Source organism: Carassius carassius, chromosome 25, assembly GCF_963082965.1.
Source record: "Carassius carassius chromosome 25, fCarCar2.1, whole genome shotgun sequence".
In the NCBI taxonomy this organism is placed as follows: domain Eukaryota; kingdom Metazoa; phylum Chordata; class Actinopteri; order Cypriniformes; family Cyprinidae; genus Carassius; species Carassius carassius.
Genome location: NC_081779.1, coordinates 1,370,700 through 1,386,675, shown reverse-complemented (window position 1 = coordinate 1,386,675; position 15,976 = coordinate 1,370,700). Strand labels below are relative to the sequence as shown.

At 36.8% G+C, this 15,976-nt stretch overlaps 1 protein-coding gene across 1 annotated transcript in view; it reads right to left on the bottom strand.

Moving 5' to 3' along the window:
* LOC132104829 (uncharacterized) overlaps positions 1-11,692 on the bottom strand; it is a 163,301-nt gene extending 151,609 nt beyond the window's left edge. Inside the window, exons 1-5 of the mRNA XM_059510360.1 lie at positions 11,558-11,692; positions 8,069-8,121; positions 7,272-7,589; positions 6,887-7,132; positions 6,693-6,764 (exon numbers count right to left, since the gene is read on the bottom strand). Of these exons, the coding sequence (XP_059366343.1) occupies positions 6,693-6,764; positions 6,887-7,132; positions 7,272-7,589; positions 8,069-8,121; positions 11,558-11,559 (691 nt within the window). The 5' untranslated portion in view covers positions 11,560-11,692. The remainder of the gene's footprint in view (positions 1-6,692; positions 6,765-6,886; positions 7,133-7,271; positions 7,590-8,068; positions 8,122-11,557) is intronic.
* Between the last annotated feature and the right edge of the window lie 4,284 nt (positions 11,693-15,976).

The window sequence follows — 15,976 nt, the reverse complement described above, 5'->3', positions numbered from 1 at the left end:
CACAGATGTCACAGAGCTTGATTTGCATCGTTCCTTCACTGCATTTACCAACAACAATTACCAAACTCACAAGACTGTTACATCAGATCACAGTCACAGCTTTCAGTAGCACGTTTAGAGCAGATGAAGTTTATTTTGATCCATAACCATTTCAGCTCGATCTGACATACTGTGTCAGGGGTGTGAAGAGAGAGGACTCAAACGCAGAGGATAAGTGCAACAGTTTATTAAGTAACAGAAAAACCCAAAATAATCCAATGTGTGATGACACACACTTGAGCCAAAAACTGGTGTAACACCCCAGAGCCGTCCGTACAGTCACCTGCGGACACAGGCTGTGGAGACCACCTCTGGTGCAATGCACAACAGGACGAGGAAAAACGAGCACACGGCACACAGCACACGGCCAACGAAAGACTCCTCGTCTAGACGTCCTGAGCACAACAGCAGAAAAGCTGAGCACAGCACAGTCACAATGACCACAAGAAATCCACTGATAGCCAGGTACAGACACAGCAGGGAATATAAGGGAGAATGGGAACAAGTGACAGGTGAGGGCAATCAGCTCGTGATCTGCACACACCATCCGATGTATCACCACACTTCGGTGGACAGGATGACAATCAGACTAATTAAGGAACATGACCAGATAAAGGAACAGAAACCGGGGCAAAATGAGACACAGACGGTCAAAGATCCTGACAGAATTGAAATATCCTTTTTTTTCTACCTGAAGGAGGAAGTGATTGTGTTCTGAGAGAATGTGAGACAGGAAGCTGACACTGCAGTTCTGAACAAGTTCAGTCACTTTTATCTTTCAGCACATCAGTGATGAGAAAAACCCTCAAAACCTTTAAAGCAGATGAAGTCTCTTAGTCTCTTGAAGGAACTGTATGGAGTTTTTTAGCTGAATACATAGTTAATAATTAATTAAATCATAAAAATTTAAAAAATAACAACACTCAAAATATGAAATATTTTATTTGTTTGCATGTAATGTGACCATTAACCAATGTCAGAGTACCATGAACATGCAAACGTGTTCCTGAATTAACTTTTTACATCTACATTTTCTGTGTAATTACAGACACCTGACTAATATTATAATAAAATATATAATTATAATACTTACTGGTATTTAATGTGAATATCCACAAAACCGAAAGACTTTCTGAATGTAAACTGCAGGCTACTTCAGAATAGAAAAATGTAAAAGATGAAAAAGAATTGGGCAGAATCAATAAGTTATGAATAATTTATTGCTATTTTGTGAATTATATGTAATTATTTAATCAATACAAAAAAAATCACTAGCCTGATTATGAGTATTTTACGATGTTAAAAGTACTAAATTTTTTTATATATATGATTATGTAATTAATCAGTAAACAACCCAGCATGGGTGTGTATGTGTATATATATTTCAATATTTGTTGGCCCTATATATTAAATATTGGAGTCATTCCAACTGCATTCTACTAGACTTCATCACGCAGTGCACTCTTAAGATGTGTCTTTGTGTGCTTTTTTTTGCAATGTAAATGAGATATTCAATATTGCCACTCAGATCACACATCATTGAAATGATAATATTAATATTACTGCTGATGGTTCATATCACACACTCATAGCTGTAGAATTATACTGACATAATTCTGTTGGTGCTGAAGACAAATCACATCAGTAACCTTTTAATTTGCACAGATGTTAATAAAATACTGATCTAAGAGATCAGATACTACAGAACTGACACAATACAGAGACTACAAACCTTCTGTTTCAGTTTGATTTAAAGATTTAACAGTTGGATATTGAACATGAAAAAATGTCCAATAAGAAGCATCATACTATAATCTGTATTTGTTTAATAAATGATTTCAGTGTAATTCTCAGACCCAGAATGACCAGTCAAACTCAAGCACCCAATGAACACAAAGTGTATTCAATTATTTTTCCTGTTACCCACCAGTCCTCTCTTCTGAACTATTAATGTAAGTAATTGTAATTAAATTCAGCTCTAACTCTAATCAAACACAACTGAGCATGCTAATCAATGCTAATCAGTGTCTTCAGGAGCACTGGACAATCACAGATGAGTTTGATCAGGGTTAGAGCTAAACTCTGCAGCGCTTTTGAGGAAAAACCTAAATAATCATCTTCAATATAATCACACATGATGCAACATGTTGACTCATTTCATCAGCATCACTAGCAGATTTAGTTTTACACAAACAGAAAGAAAACTATTGATATAATAACAAAAACACACAAGTTAACTTTAGACTGAAAAACACAAAAACTTTAATGTTAAAAGTTCACAATGAATCATTTGTTCTGATGTAAACCACCGCACATTTAACATTAGGAAGATTAGACCCTTCCTGTCAGAGCAAGCAACCCAACTTCTTGTCCAAGCTCTTGTTCTCTCCAGACTGGACTATTGTAATGCTCTCCTGGCTCTTCCTGCATGTACTGTCAAGCCTCTGCAATTGATCCAGAATGCAGCAGCGAGGGTTGTCTTCAATGAGCCAAAAAAAGCTCAGGTTCCTCCTCTCCTCATCAGGTTACACTGGCTACCAGTAGCTGCTCGCATCAGATTCAAGGTACTGATGCTAGCCTACAAGACGACCACTGGCACGGCACCAACTTACCTAAACTCATTGGTTAAATCTTATGTGCCCTCCAGAAGTTTGCGCTCTGCAAGTGAACGACGCCTTGTGGTACCATCCCAAAGAAGTTCAAAATCACTCTCACGGACCTTTTTCCTGGACTGTGCCCAGCTGGTGGAATGACCTCCCAATCTCAACTCGTACAGCTGAGTCTTTACTCATCTTCAAGAAACATCTAAAGACTCATCTTTTTCGCCTGCACTTAACCAACTAACACTAGCACGTTTCCTTTTCTTGTCTTTTCATTTTATATAAAAAATAAAAAAAAAAACCTACCTATGCATTCTATACTAGACTAACTGAGACTTGTCATGGCACTTGTATACTGTTGTTGTTCTCTTGTTGACCTGACTGCTTCTATTGTTCTCATTTGTAAGTCGCTTTGGATAAAAGCGTCTGCTAAATGATTAAATGTAAATGTAATGTAAAAGTAACCAGACAAAAGTGAAAGTACATGAGACTTCAAGTTTCTTCCAACCAGGAGAAATCTGATCAGATCAGTTTATCAGGAATCTGATCATATCGGTTTATCAGGAATCTGATCGGATCAGTTTATCAGAAATCTGATCATATCGGTTTATCAGGAATCTGATCAGATCGGTTTATCAGGAATGTGATCATATCGGTTTATCAGGAATGTGATCATATCGGTTTATCAGAAATCTGATCAGATCGGTTTATCAGGAATGTGATCATATCGGTTTATCAGAAATCTGATCAGATCGGTTTATCAGGAATCTGATCAGATAGGATTATCAGGAATCTGATCATATCGGTTTATCAGAAATCTGATCATATCGGTTTATCAGGAATCTGACCAGATCGGTTTATCAGGAATGTGATCATATCGGTTTATCAGGCATCTGATCATATCGGTTTATCAGGAATGTGATCAGATAGGATTATCAGGAATCTGATCAGATAGGTTTATCAGAAATCTGATCATATCAGTTTATCAGGAATCTGATCAGATCAGTTAATAAGAGATCTGATCAGATCAGTTTATCAGAAATCTGATCATATCGGTTTATCAGAAATCTGATCATATCGGTTTATCAGGAATCTGATCATATCGGTTTATCAGAAATCTGATCATATCGGTTTATCAGGAATCTGATCATATCGGTTTATCAGAAATCTGATCATATCGGTTTATCAGAAATCTGATCAGATCAGTTTATCAGGAATCTGATCATATCGGTTTATCAGAAATCTGATCATATCGGTTTATCAGGAATCTGATCAATCAGTTTATCAGGAATCTGAACATATCAGTTTATAAGAGATCTGATCAGATCAGTTTATCAGGAATCTGATCAGATCAGTTTATCAGAGATCTGATCAGATCAGTTTATCAGAAATCTGATCATATCGGTTTATCAGGAATCTGATCATATCGGTTTATCAGAGATCTGATCAGATCAGTTTATCAGAAATCTGATCATATCGGTTTATCAGGAATCTGAACATATCAGTTTATAAGAGATCTGATCAGATCAGTTCATCAGCTGTTAGAGCTGAAATGGTCACATGACTGGAATCACAACACAAAAACATGTCATTCCTTCATTCTGCTTCTGTTTAAAACATGTAGAAGTTTAAACTGTATAATTAGACCAAAATGCAGAAACACTAAACAACAAAATCTTTCCACTTCCTCTCCAGAGCAAGAGAAAGCACTCAATAATAGTCTCTTTATCAGAGTTTCATCCTTCCTTTGATTTGTTACATCAGAATGAATATTACCTCACGTTTTTATTTGAAAGATGTGCTCTATTAACTTATTCTCTCGGCAAACAAAACAGTGTGAGTCCAGATGTAGATATTCCAGGTTTGATGGACTTGCTTTTGTTTAATAGTTTTGACAGTCCTTCATTAAAAAAGTGCTTCACAAAGTGCATCTCTTCATGTTTAACACGTCATAACATTAGTTAAATGATTAAATATAACTTTACACAGATCACAATTCTAATATATTAGTCTGATATTAACATGTAATGCTTCAGTCTCCTGTTGAAACTTTCAGAAGTGTGATGATTGTATGATTTTTCTTTTCTTTATAACTGCAGACACCAGAACACAATACCATGAGACTATAACCACATATATCTATAAATCAGAAACTTCACATTCACAGTCAGAAGGTCAAACAATAAGACAAGAAAGTCCATCAAACATTGTGTTTCTTCTGTTTGGCTCCACATGCAGCTGAATATCATCTTTACAGCTTTCAAATTTGAAGAAAAATATTATTTATTATTAATATCATCATATAACACATTAGAATAACAATATTTTTTAAAGCTTATGAAATAATAATATAAACAATAAAATAATCTTATAAAACAAGCATTATTATAGTTTTGATCTCTTGGCTATTTGGCTTAAACAGAGTCAACTTCAAGATTGGATTTCAGTTTTCTAATCCCCGAAATACATTTTGTTATATGACGGTAAACTAAATATATATTCTATTCCTAGTCAAAAATATATTTCATTGAGCTTCAGTGTTTAACACATAGTTTTGGCATTTATTTAAAATATATGTTTATATTTTATATATTTAAAATATAAATTTATCTTTTTTTTCCTTTTCTTTTTTTGCCATATGCGATAAAACACGAGCACACAGCTGGATTTATATTTTAAAACATGAAAACATGGTAAAAGGTGTTAAAATAACGCAAACCACAGCGTGTTTAGCGAGATTCGTGTCAAATTAAACTGAAAGTGTCACACACAGGTGAGCTCACAGACATGAGAATATGGAGATTCATGTATTATTGTCCTCTGCTGGTTATTAACAGAACATTAATGATCTCTTGTCTCTCTGACAGCTCCATGATGGTGTGAATCTGATCTCAGATCAGCTGTTAGAGATGCACAGATCACGTTAATATTAATATCATTCACTTCAGTGTTCAGAGTTGAAATCATCTCAGGGTTTGTAACAGAACACAATACAGATCCAATAATAAAGCACTGAGTAATAGTCTCTACATCAGATCAAGTGTTAAATCTGTCAAAATATCTATTAAAAGTCCTCATGAATGTCTCGTGTAGTTTTTAATACTGAATGTGGTTTATTAGTAAGACATTTGACAACAGTACAGATGGAAATATTCAGGTTTCATACAACATACTGTAAACTCTATGAACAGCATCTTGGAGATGCTTTTGATTCATTATTAATGTTTATCATATTACATAAAAGCACTTTACAAAAATGTACAAATATAAATCATGTCTCTTTTTTTCTTTACATGCTGTAACATGAATTGAAATAGTGTATGTGACGTTACACAGACCACAGTTATACATCAGTCTCACATTAACACATACTCCTCTGGATTCACAGACAAGACTTAAGACTAGTCCTGGACTAAAGTTCAGTCTGAGCTGTTTCAGCTGAAAGAAACTTGCACTGAACTGATCTTAAAATATATCAGTGCCTTTGATTTGTCTCAGAAAGTACACCAGTAATGTTTTTTCCTGAGGCACGTTTATAAAAATGACTTAAATGTCTTTACTGAACTATGACACAAAGAATAGTAACAGACAACAGAAGCAAGAAAAAACTCTGAAGATGTTTCAAATGGAAAGAAACTTTGTGTGTCCTCTTCCTCACATTGACACATATTTCAACAGATGTGTTATAGAAATACATAGAAATACATAGAAATGACAGAACAATCAGGAGATGAGTTACTCTGTTATACTGTGAGGATCATATTCATATTCTGCTGATCTCAGAGTGAACGATCAGAGCTAATCAACATGAAGATGATCATCTTTATCTCTGATGATCTCAGATAATACTAACTGCTTTCTACTAGACTTCATCTCTTAATAATGTCAGCTCACACATCATATATTTTAACCACACATATCTCCCCAGCAGCTGTTATATGTGACAGAGTCGTCTTGGCACTGAAGACACATCACAAGTAACCAGTGGATCTCTCTATATGATGACAGGAATCACAATCACAGCCAGAATCAGCAAATGTCTGTGTAACTTACTGTGTTGTCCAGTGTCATTCGTTTGGTCTATATCTGTGTTTTTGTGTTTTTCCGGTGATTCTGTACCAGATGCTGAAAAGCAAGTCACACAGTTTAATATCAATATTTCTGTTAATGTTCAGATCATGATGAATAAACCTCAGCTGTCCAATTGCTTTATAAATAATATTTCCTCATATCTGAGTTTCTCTCACCTGTGATTGTGACTGTGATCAAGATTTCTCCTTCAGTGTCCAGAACTCTGTATGTTCCTGCATCACTGTCCAGAAATGATTTAATGATCAGGTTTCCATCAGTATCATTCATTCGGTCGCTCTGAACCCCGTGATCTCTCGTCCAAACCTCCTTCCACTCTCCACTAGAGTTTGTCTTCACTTTATCAGCATTAAACACCAGAACAGACATCTTTAGCTCCTCGCCTGTTTTCACAGAAATCTCATCTGAGGAGAAACAGAAAGACATTAATCATTATTATAATGCTGTCAATCAATCAAGACCATAAACACAGATTTATGATTGGTGACCAAATGTAATCATTTAAAGAAGCAGATGCTGATGTTTGATCAGTTTAGTCTTCACCATGAATATGAAGACGGTACGTCCACTCCTTGTTTTCCATCGGCACTATCTGATCATTATTTGGCTTCAGCTCTGTCTGATCATTATTGTAATAGATTCTCAAAGTGTATTTCCCAGCGTCACTGAAGATCAGATTCTTGATGACGACGTCACAGTTTCCTTCTTTAAACACTCGTCCTCTACATTCTTCAGTCTCACACACAGATATGTCTCTTGACCAATGGAATAACTCAATGTGAACAATATTACTGTCCTCATGTTCACATCTGAGTCTGATGTTTCCTCTCTTTTCTCCTGACACAGGTTTATATGTGTTTCCTGAAAATACAGACAATAAATATTAAATCAATATGTATCAGTAATGAAAAATACAAGTGTTTCTGTCTATTCTCAGAAATCAATGTTATTATGAAATATTCTAATAAGAGTTAATTTAGTCAGCTGTATTGTCTTTTGCTGAAGATATTTCATCTCAGTGGAAGTGGATTCATCATCTGTGAACTGATGGAGGAGTTTCTCTAATATTTCAGATCAGAAATGAATGTAAATATTAAGGATGTTCATTGCTCATCAGAAACATGATCTATTGTGTCTTTGTGCTCTTCATCTAGACTCTCAACCTCAGGTTACTTCATCGTCTCTACATGAAATAAAATCATTAAATGCTGGATCTCAAGCACTAATGACTAATGAGATCTGCTTCATGAATGAACAGAAAACAGCAGCTTCAGTCAGAATCTAAATCTGACACTGAACACCAAGAATAAATAGAGTTTATGAACATAAATGACACTGACCGCTGTGATAAACCAGACAAAACAGCAGCAGAAGAAGATTGAAGCATCTGAACCTGATGAGAATAAGAGACAGATACAGACACACATCACAAACACATTAATACAGACAGAAAATACTGATCTGAGATCAAACACTACACAACTCACACAATACACAGACTACAAACCTTCAGGATTTAAATATTTAACACGTGGATCTTGAAAATGAAAAAAATAATTAAAAAAAGTCTAATAAGAAACATCAATCTATAATCTGAATATTTGGTATTATAAATATTATAAGTATATATATCAGAGATGGGACCAAGTCACACATGTGCAAGTCTCAAGTCTTAACCTTCAAGTCTCAAGTAAGTCCCAAGTATTTGTTTCTTGGGCAAGTCAAGTCAAGTAACCTTATTATTGTAATTTTACCTGCAGAATCTGATCTTAATAAAGTTAAAAGACAAGATATAAGTAACTGTCAGTAAATTAAAATAATTTGGATTTGCATTGTAAATACTCATGTTCAGTAAAATACATCATGGAATCAAACAAAATTCTTCATAAACTTATTAAACTTATAAAAACTTCATAAAATTATTTATTTTTCACTTCTGCCAACAGCGTTTGAAATGTTTTACATTTTCAACATTGAGTCCATAAAACAAATAACAGCTAAACATCCAACAGACTTCTCTCTGAACACCTCTCTCTCTCTCTCTCTCTCTCTCTCTCTCTCTCAAACGACGTGACATGACATGACATTCAGCCAAGTATGGTGACCCATACTCAGAATTCATGCTCTGCATTTAACCCATCCGAAGTGCACACACACAGAGCAGTGAACACACACACACACACACACACACACACACACACACACTGTGAGCACACACCCGGAGCAGTGAACACACACACTGTGAACACACACCCAGAGAAGTGAACACACACACAGAGCAGTGAACACAAACACACACACTGTGAACACACACACAGAGCAGTGAACACACACACAGAGCAGTGAACACAAACACACACACTGTGAACACACACACACACACACACACACACACACACACACTGTGAGCACACACCCGGAGCAGTGGGCAGCCATTTATGCTGCGGCGCCCGGGGAGCAGTTGGGGGTTCAGTACCTTGCTCAAGGGCACCTCAGTCGTGGTATTGAAGGTGGAGAGAGAACTGTACATGCACTCCCCCCACCCACAATTCCTGCTGGCACGGGACTCGAACTCACAACCTTTCGATTGGGAGTCCGACTCTCTAACCATTAGGCCACAACTTCCCCTCAAACACAGTTTACATACAACATTAAACTTTCTTACATTTCTCCTCTCTCTCAAGTTCAAGTTGCTTTATTGGCATGACATTTGAGTTACAGTATTGCCAAAGCATTTAGATACAGAATAAAATATAAAATATGATTACAATAAAATACAATACAATAAAAATAGCAACAGCAGATACTATTTCTAATATTAATAATAGTAATTATATACAATTAAGAATATCAAATAAAACAGTTGAATACAATACATGATCCCTTTCGTATGGTGTGTATGGTGTATTAATATTTAGCAGCTATTGTGACTGCCGTCTCATTCTCTCCAAGTATATAGAGTAGTTTCTCTGAGTCATTTAGAGACAAGAATGAAGGATTCAAAGCTTCAAACTGTGGGAAGAATGTTTCTCTTGTAGTGCTGTATTTGGGACAGACAAGAAGGAAGTGTTTCTCATCCTCTGTTTGATTCAGCTCACAGTGTTTGCACAGTCTCTCTTCTCTCGGTAGCCAGGATCTTTTATGTCTACCAATCTCTATTTCCAAATCATGATCACTGAGTTGATATTTTGAAAGGATTTGTCTGTCTTTTAATTGCTTTAGTGATAAGTAATTTGCCAGTTTTGTGGTTCTGTTTAGGGCCGAATAACACTGGAGTTTGGTTTGGAGCTCAAATTCATTTTTTCATTTTTCATCATAATTATACTTCAGATTTTTGTCAATTAGTTTCTGAATGTTGGGGTTGTGATTGGAGTCAGACTCAGTTTGGGTTTCCTTCATCAGGTGAAGCACGAGTGTGTTTCTCTCTCTCTCTCACACACACACACACACACTCTCTCTCTCTCTCTCTCTCTCTCTCAGAGTATATCCGTAAGTCATTACCTCTATCACAAGGTATTGCACTTGCAAAATATAAGATTCGAGAGTCTTGTCTGCAAGCCGAGCACGATGTGGCCTATCCCACCATGTATGCGCCACCGGTATGCGCGCTCATAATGGAAGCAACGCGGTCGTGACGCACACGCGGTGCAACACGCTCGTTTTTTCCAATCGCGTCCGCACCGCGTCGAGTTGAAAACATCTCAACTTTTCAGAGAGCCGCAAGCGCACCGCTAGTTATGTGACAAGAACCAACCAATCAGCTTCATCCTTTCCCGTAACAACGTTGAAAGCTCAGCCAAGATGAAGGAACAGTTGATCATAGCTGTATATGGATTGCCATTTTGAAATAAATTTAGTAGCAGAGCTACTGCAAGCGATTTTTAGTGCTGCAAATCCATTTATCCTTTGCTGAAATTCCCGCGTCTTCATGGAGAGAGCGCGTCATGGTTGCTTAGCAACAGCAGACACCTCAGGGGCGCAACTGCCCGAGCGCTTGGGAAACAAGGAGAAAGCGGCGCAACTAGCGATTTCCACGCGTTTTTAGGCGCGAATTATTGACGACAAAAGCGATGACCCTCGGTACCCCTCAAGCTGAGATGTTGATGTGATGTGATATCTGATCTAAGTGGCCGTGGTGTGCGTAAGGTAGAGAGGGCATGACTGATGATAGTGTCCTGGTCCAGTCATGACAACGCGATTCTCAGCCTGCGCTCCAGCTGAGTAATCAATTTTATTTTTAAAAATAAAATAAAATAAAATTTTATATTCAATCTGAAAACATGATGTGATTAACACTCAAGTCATTCAAGTCATCCTGTCTCAAGTCAAGTCAAGTCCCGAGTCTTTAACTTCCAAGTCCAAGTCAAGTCTCAAGTATTTTATTTTTTGGCAAGTCAAGTCACAAGTCATAAAAATAGCGACTCGAGTCGACTCGAGTCCAAATCACCAAGTCACAAGTCCCCATGTCTGATATATATATATATATATATGTGTGTGTGTGTGTGTGTGTGTGTGTGTGTATTTCTTATTCACCTTGTCAACATGATGGACACAAACAGACACAGAGTAACCAAACAATCCTCACATCAACGTACAAATCATTTGATTGCATTGAGAAATCAATGTAGAACATTTTAATAATTATATTAATAACAACACTAATAAAACCCATCATCATAATCTTTGTTCATCAGAATAATGTTAAACATGTTCACTCATTTTCTTTGCATCAATAGCATCAACAACCCGTTTCCTCAAATAAACACAACTATTGGTATAATAACCCAAAGACACACAAGCTTTATATTTAAAAGGATAAAAAAACTTACATTGTAAAAGTTCTACAAGAGTTTTTCAATCTGGCTGTTTAAATTTCGTAAGCCACGGCACGTTTAGTGAGATATGAATGACAAAATTGAAAGTATCATTCCCATACAGGGATTTTTCAGAGGAATGTGTTTGGCTCCTCCCACTAAAGGAGAGTCTGTGTTTGGCTCCTCCCAGTAAAGGAGGCGTGTGTGTTTGGCTCCTCCCACTAAAGGAGAGTCTGTGTTTGGCTCCTCCCACTAAAGGAGGAGTATGACTGTCTTGTCTCTGCAGGACTATGATCGGTCTTTATTGTCCTCTGCTGGTTATTCTGTGAGATCATATCTTACACAGATATTTGGTTAAAAACAGAGTGAGTCCAGATAAAGTCAGCTGAAGTTTATTCTGAAGAAGATGATTTCAGTCTGATCTCAACAGTTTGAGCAGCAGATGTAAACTAATTTAACAAATACACATTTTATCATAATATATTCAATAAAGCATTATTTTTCTGAACTTTGTAAAAGAAAATAGTAAAACAATTTAATTCATACATAAATACAAATCAACACCAAGAAAATATATAGTTTAAAATATACTCTTTCACAGCAGATTTACAAAGAATAATGCAAATCCACAATTAACTGTTTATCTCCTGAACTGAAACTTTCTTTACCACACTATTCTAGCTTCATGCTACAGGCCCATGTTCACTTATTGGTTCACTCCTTCCTGATATCTTCGCAGCTGTCATACACTATTTAGGGATTAGAGAATGAATGAACGAGTGAGCGATTTGTGAGAGAGTTTGTTGTGAATCCGCTCACTGCACCGCTGTTACAGAATCCTATTCACTGATATATAATAGAGAACATTTATAGATCAGAGGTGATTCTGTTGTATGTTGTCTCGTCGAATGAAGACACTGTTCTGTTCTTTAGACAGAGACGGACAGACGGACACGAGCTGCTCCACCATCACATAACTTTATTCAACTGACTTCAGTAACAAAGCATTCACACGTGACTCTGGATGTCATTATATCAGATGACCACTAGATGTCATCATAACCTCATATATGCATAACATATACAATATGTTACAGACACAGTGTCAAAATTCATCTTTATCATCAATAACGTTTTAAATAATTGTTTAATAATACATTTTTCTAAATTTCTAAAGAGTAATCCTCAGATTGAGAATGGTCCAGATTCAGTCAAACCCAAAGTCTTAATACACAAGCAAGAGCTTCTAGAAGTTATGTTCCTTCACCGATCCGAGTAATCATGGTAGAACAACTGAACATTTATATTAATAATCCCACTGTAAAATTATAATCATAATCATCCTCGTATCCACAGTAATGTTCATACAGCAGAGACAGACAATCCTTCACTAGGTTTAGTTTTACACAAACAAACAGAAACACTGTTAACAACACAACACACAAAAGTTGGATCTATATTCAAAAGTGAAAACTTACATGATAGATGTTCTGCATGTGTTAAAGCATAGAACTCAGAACTGTATCACAGATGAGACTGATGTAGATGTAGTGCAGCATGAGCATGTGTTTCACCAAACCCACTGACGAGGACATCCAAGCGCAGCATCTGACCGTGTTCAGACTCCTGGACAAACCTCCAGAGGAATCTGATGCATTATTTATTTTATTGGTTATTTAATTGGTTTACATCTTTACTGTGTCTTATTCTTTTAGCTCAATATTTCTGCAATGCATCTCTAGGATCTACGCTCAGATTATGAACACTGAAGGCCATAAGCAGGTATTGTGACTAAAGTTATGTAAAATATGTGTGTATTATAACTGCACTGATATTTAAACGATAAATTCAGACTTTTAATAGATTTGCTACAGTCTTAGTTAAAACTCTTAACTGATTATGTTTGACTTTAACAAAGCTGGTCGTTGTTTCAAAACCTGCTCTTATATTTTACAAATGTTTTGTATGTTTTTTTTTTTTTTTTACGTGATAATGTAATGCAATTGAACCATTTGGTTTAATTCATGAATTCAGTTTTCAGTGTAATGCTCATACGAATGGATCTCTGAGGATAACTGCAGCGTCCACTTCAAGCATTACATCTCAACAGAATACAGTGTAGAATTAATTTAGTCAAACAAACAAAAACCTGGTGTGTAAACTCTGTGTTACAGAAAAGTTCAAGTCTGGGTGAGCAGAAGTTACATTTCAGTGACCTCTGACCTCTCTCTGCAAACCAGAGGATCACTTTCCTGTCAGCTTTTCTCTGTGCATCAAGACGTGTACTTTATAGTACTTTATTTGACTAAAGTGTGTGTGTGTGTGTGTGTGTGTGTGTGGATTAATCTACTTTAAAGGAGGACATTTCAACAGTGATGTCATTTTACTTCCATCTTGGAAAGAAGGTCATTGTATGATTGCTGTAAGTTCATTCAAATAACTGCTCTTAATTAGAAAAGTTCAGAATTGCTGTAGAAACACGACTAATAACCGGGAGGAGACCCCGGGGAAGACAAGGACACGCTGGAGGGACTGTGTCTCTCGGCTGGGAACGCCTCGGTGTCCCCCGGAAGAATCCCACAACTCTTGTTTCCTTCTGGAGCATCAGTGAACGTTTGAACCTTTTTAATAGCAGTGTTTGAGTCCCTCAATCGTCCTCAGTGTGAAAAGATGGATCTCAAAATCACAGTCACTGCTGGAAAGGGTTCAAATATGCAAAGATGCTGGAAAACTAAAGAATCTGCAGGACCTGCAAATTTCAGCCATTTTTTGTGTTGTGGACTACATGGAAACATCTTTTATGTACAATATCTTACTCAGGACAGTACTAAATAAAAAAGAACATGCATTTAGTATGATCTCTCTAATTTTGTTAAAATGATTCACATTTTCACAGATTCTGCAAGGGGTGCCCAAACTTTCGCATGCCACTGAATCTCAAATACAAAGCACCTTGTCATGTTCTCGCCATCAATCCTGTTTTTATTAGGAAACACTCCAGTTTTTCTGAAAGTCTGAAATAGTTGACATAGTTGCAGATATGATTTAAGGTTTAGCATTGGTAATGATCAGATTTTGTACCAAAAAATGCACAACACCTGAGATATCAACAAAAGTGTTTCTTACAAAAGTGCTTCATTTGTTTAGTTCTGCACAGTTCATGCTCTTTCAAAGCAGATTCATAAAGAATAATACAAATCTCTGGATGATGATGAAGACAGTTCATCTTGTGATTCTCATTATATTACATTTAAACTTTTTAAACACTTCTGGGTTTTATTTCAGCATCATTACATCTCTGGTTTATAAACTTGTATATGTTTTATAGATGTTCAGTGTAATCCTCAAACACAAATCTCCAATTCAGTAACCTGCTAGCAACAAATCATTTGATTACAATCAGTAAACAGTGAAGAATTACATTAATAATCCACTAATAAAAATCATCATCATAATGATAAACATACATATCCTTAGCATTATTAGCAGATTAGCAGGCAACTCTTTTCCCCAAATAACACAACTATTGGTATAATAACACAAAAACACCCAAGCTTTATATGCAAAAGGATAAAAACTTACATTGTAAATGTTCTGCATGAGCTTTATATTCTGTCTGTCTAAATTTCATAAACCACAAAACGTTTAGAGATTGAAATAAAAACGAAAGTGAAAGTATAATTCACACACAGCTGAAAGCTTTCAGAGAGTTTGGTTGAGTCTCAATGTGTTTATTGTCCTCTGCTGGTTATTAACAGAACATTAGGCTACATCCCTGATAGCATACACTTCCGGGCCTTATCTGGGCCAAATATGGCACATATGGCTGAGTTCTGGCAGTGGCAGAGGTCATTTGGGCCAGATTTGGCCCACACACATCAAGCTGGTTTTAGTGTCAGTTCCAGCTTGTTGTGTGTGGGCCAGATCCGGCCCATGTGTGACAAACCAGTTTTAGGTTGAGTTCTGGCTTGTTGTATGTAGGCCAGATCCGGCCCATGTGTGACAAACCTGTTTTAGGTTGAGTTCTGGCTTGTTGTATGTGGGCCAGATCCGGCCCATGTGTGACAAACCGGTTTTAGGTTGAGTTCTGGCTTGTTGTATGTGGGCCAGATCCGGCCCATGCGTGACAAACCTGTTTTAGGTTGAGTTCTGGCTTGTTGTATGTGGGCCAGATATGGCCCATGTGTGACAAACCGGTTTTAGGTTGAGTTCTGGCTTGTTGTGTGTAGGCCAGATCCGGCCCATGTGTGACAAACCTGTTTTAGGTTGAGTTCTGGCTTGTTGTGTGTGGGCCAGATATGGCCCATGTGTGACAAACCGGTTTTAGGTTGAGTTCTGGCTTGTTGTATGTGGGCCAGATCCGGCCCATGTGTGACAAACCGGTTTTAGGTTGAGTTCCAGCTTGTTGTGTGTGGGCCAGATCCGGCCCATGTG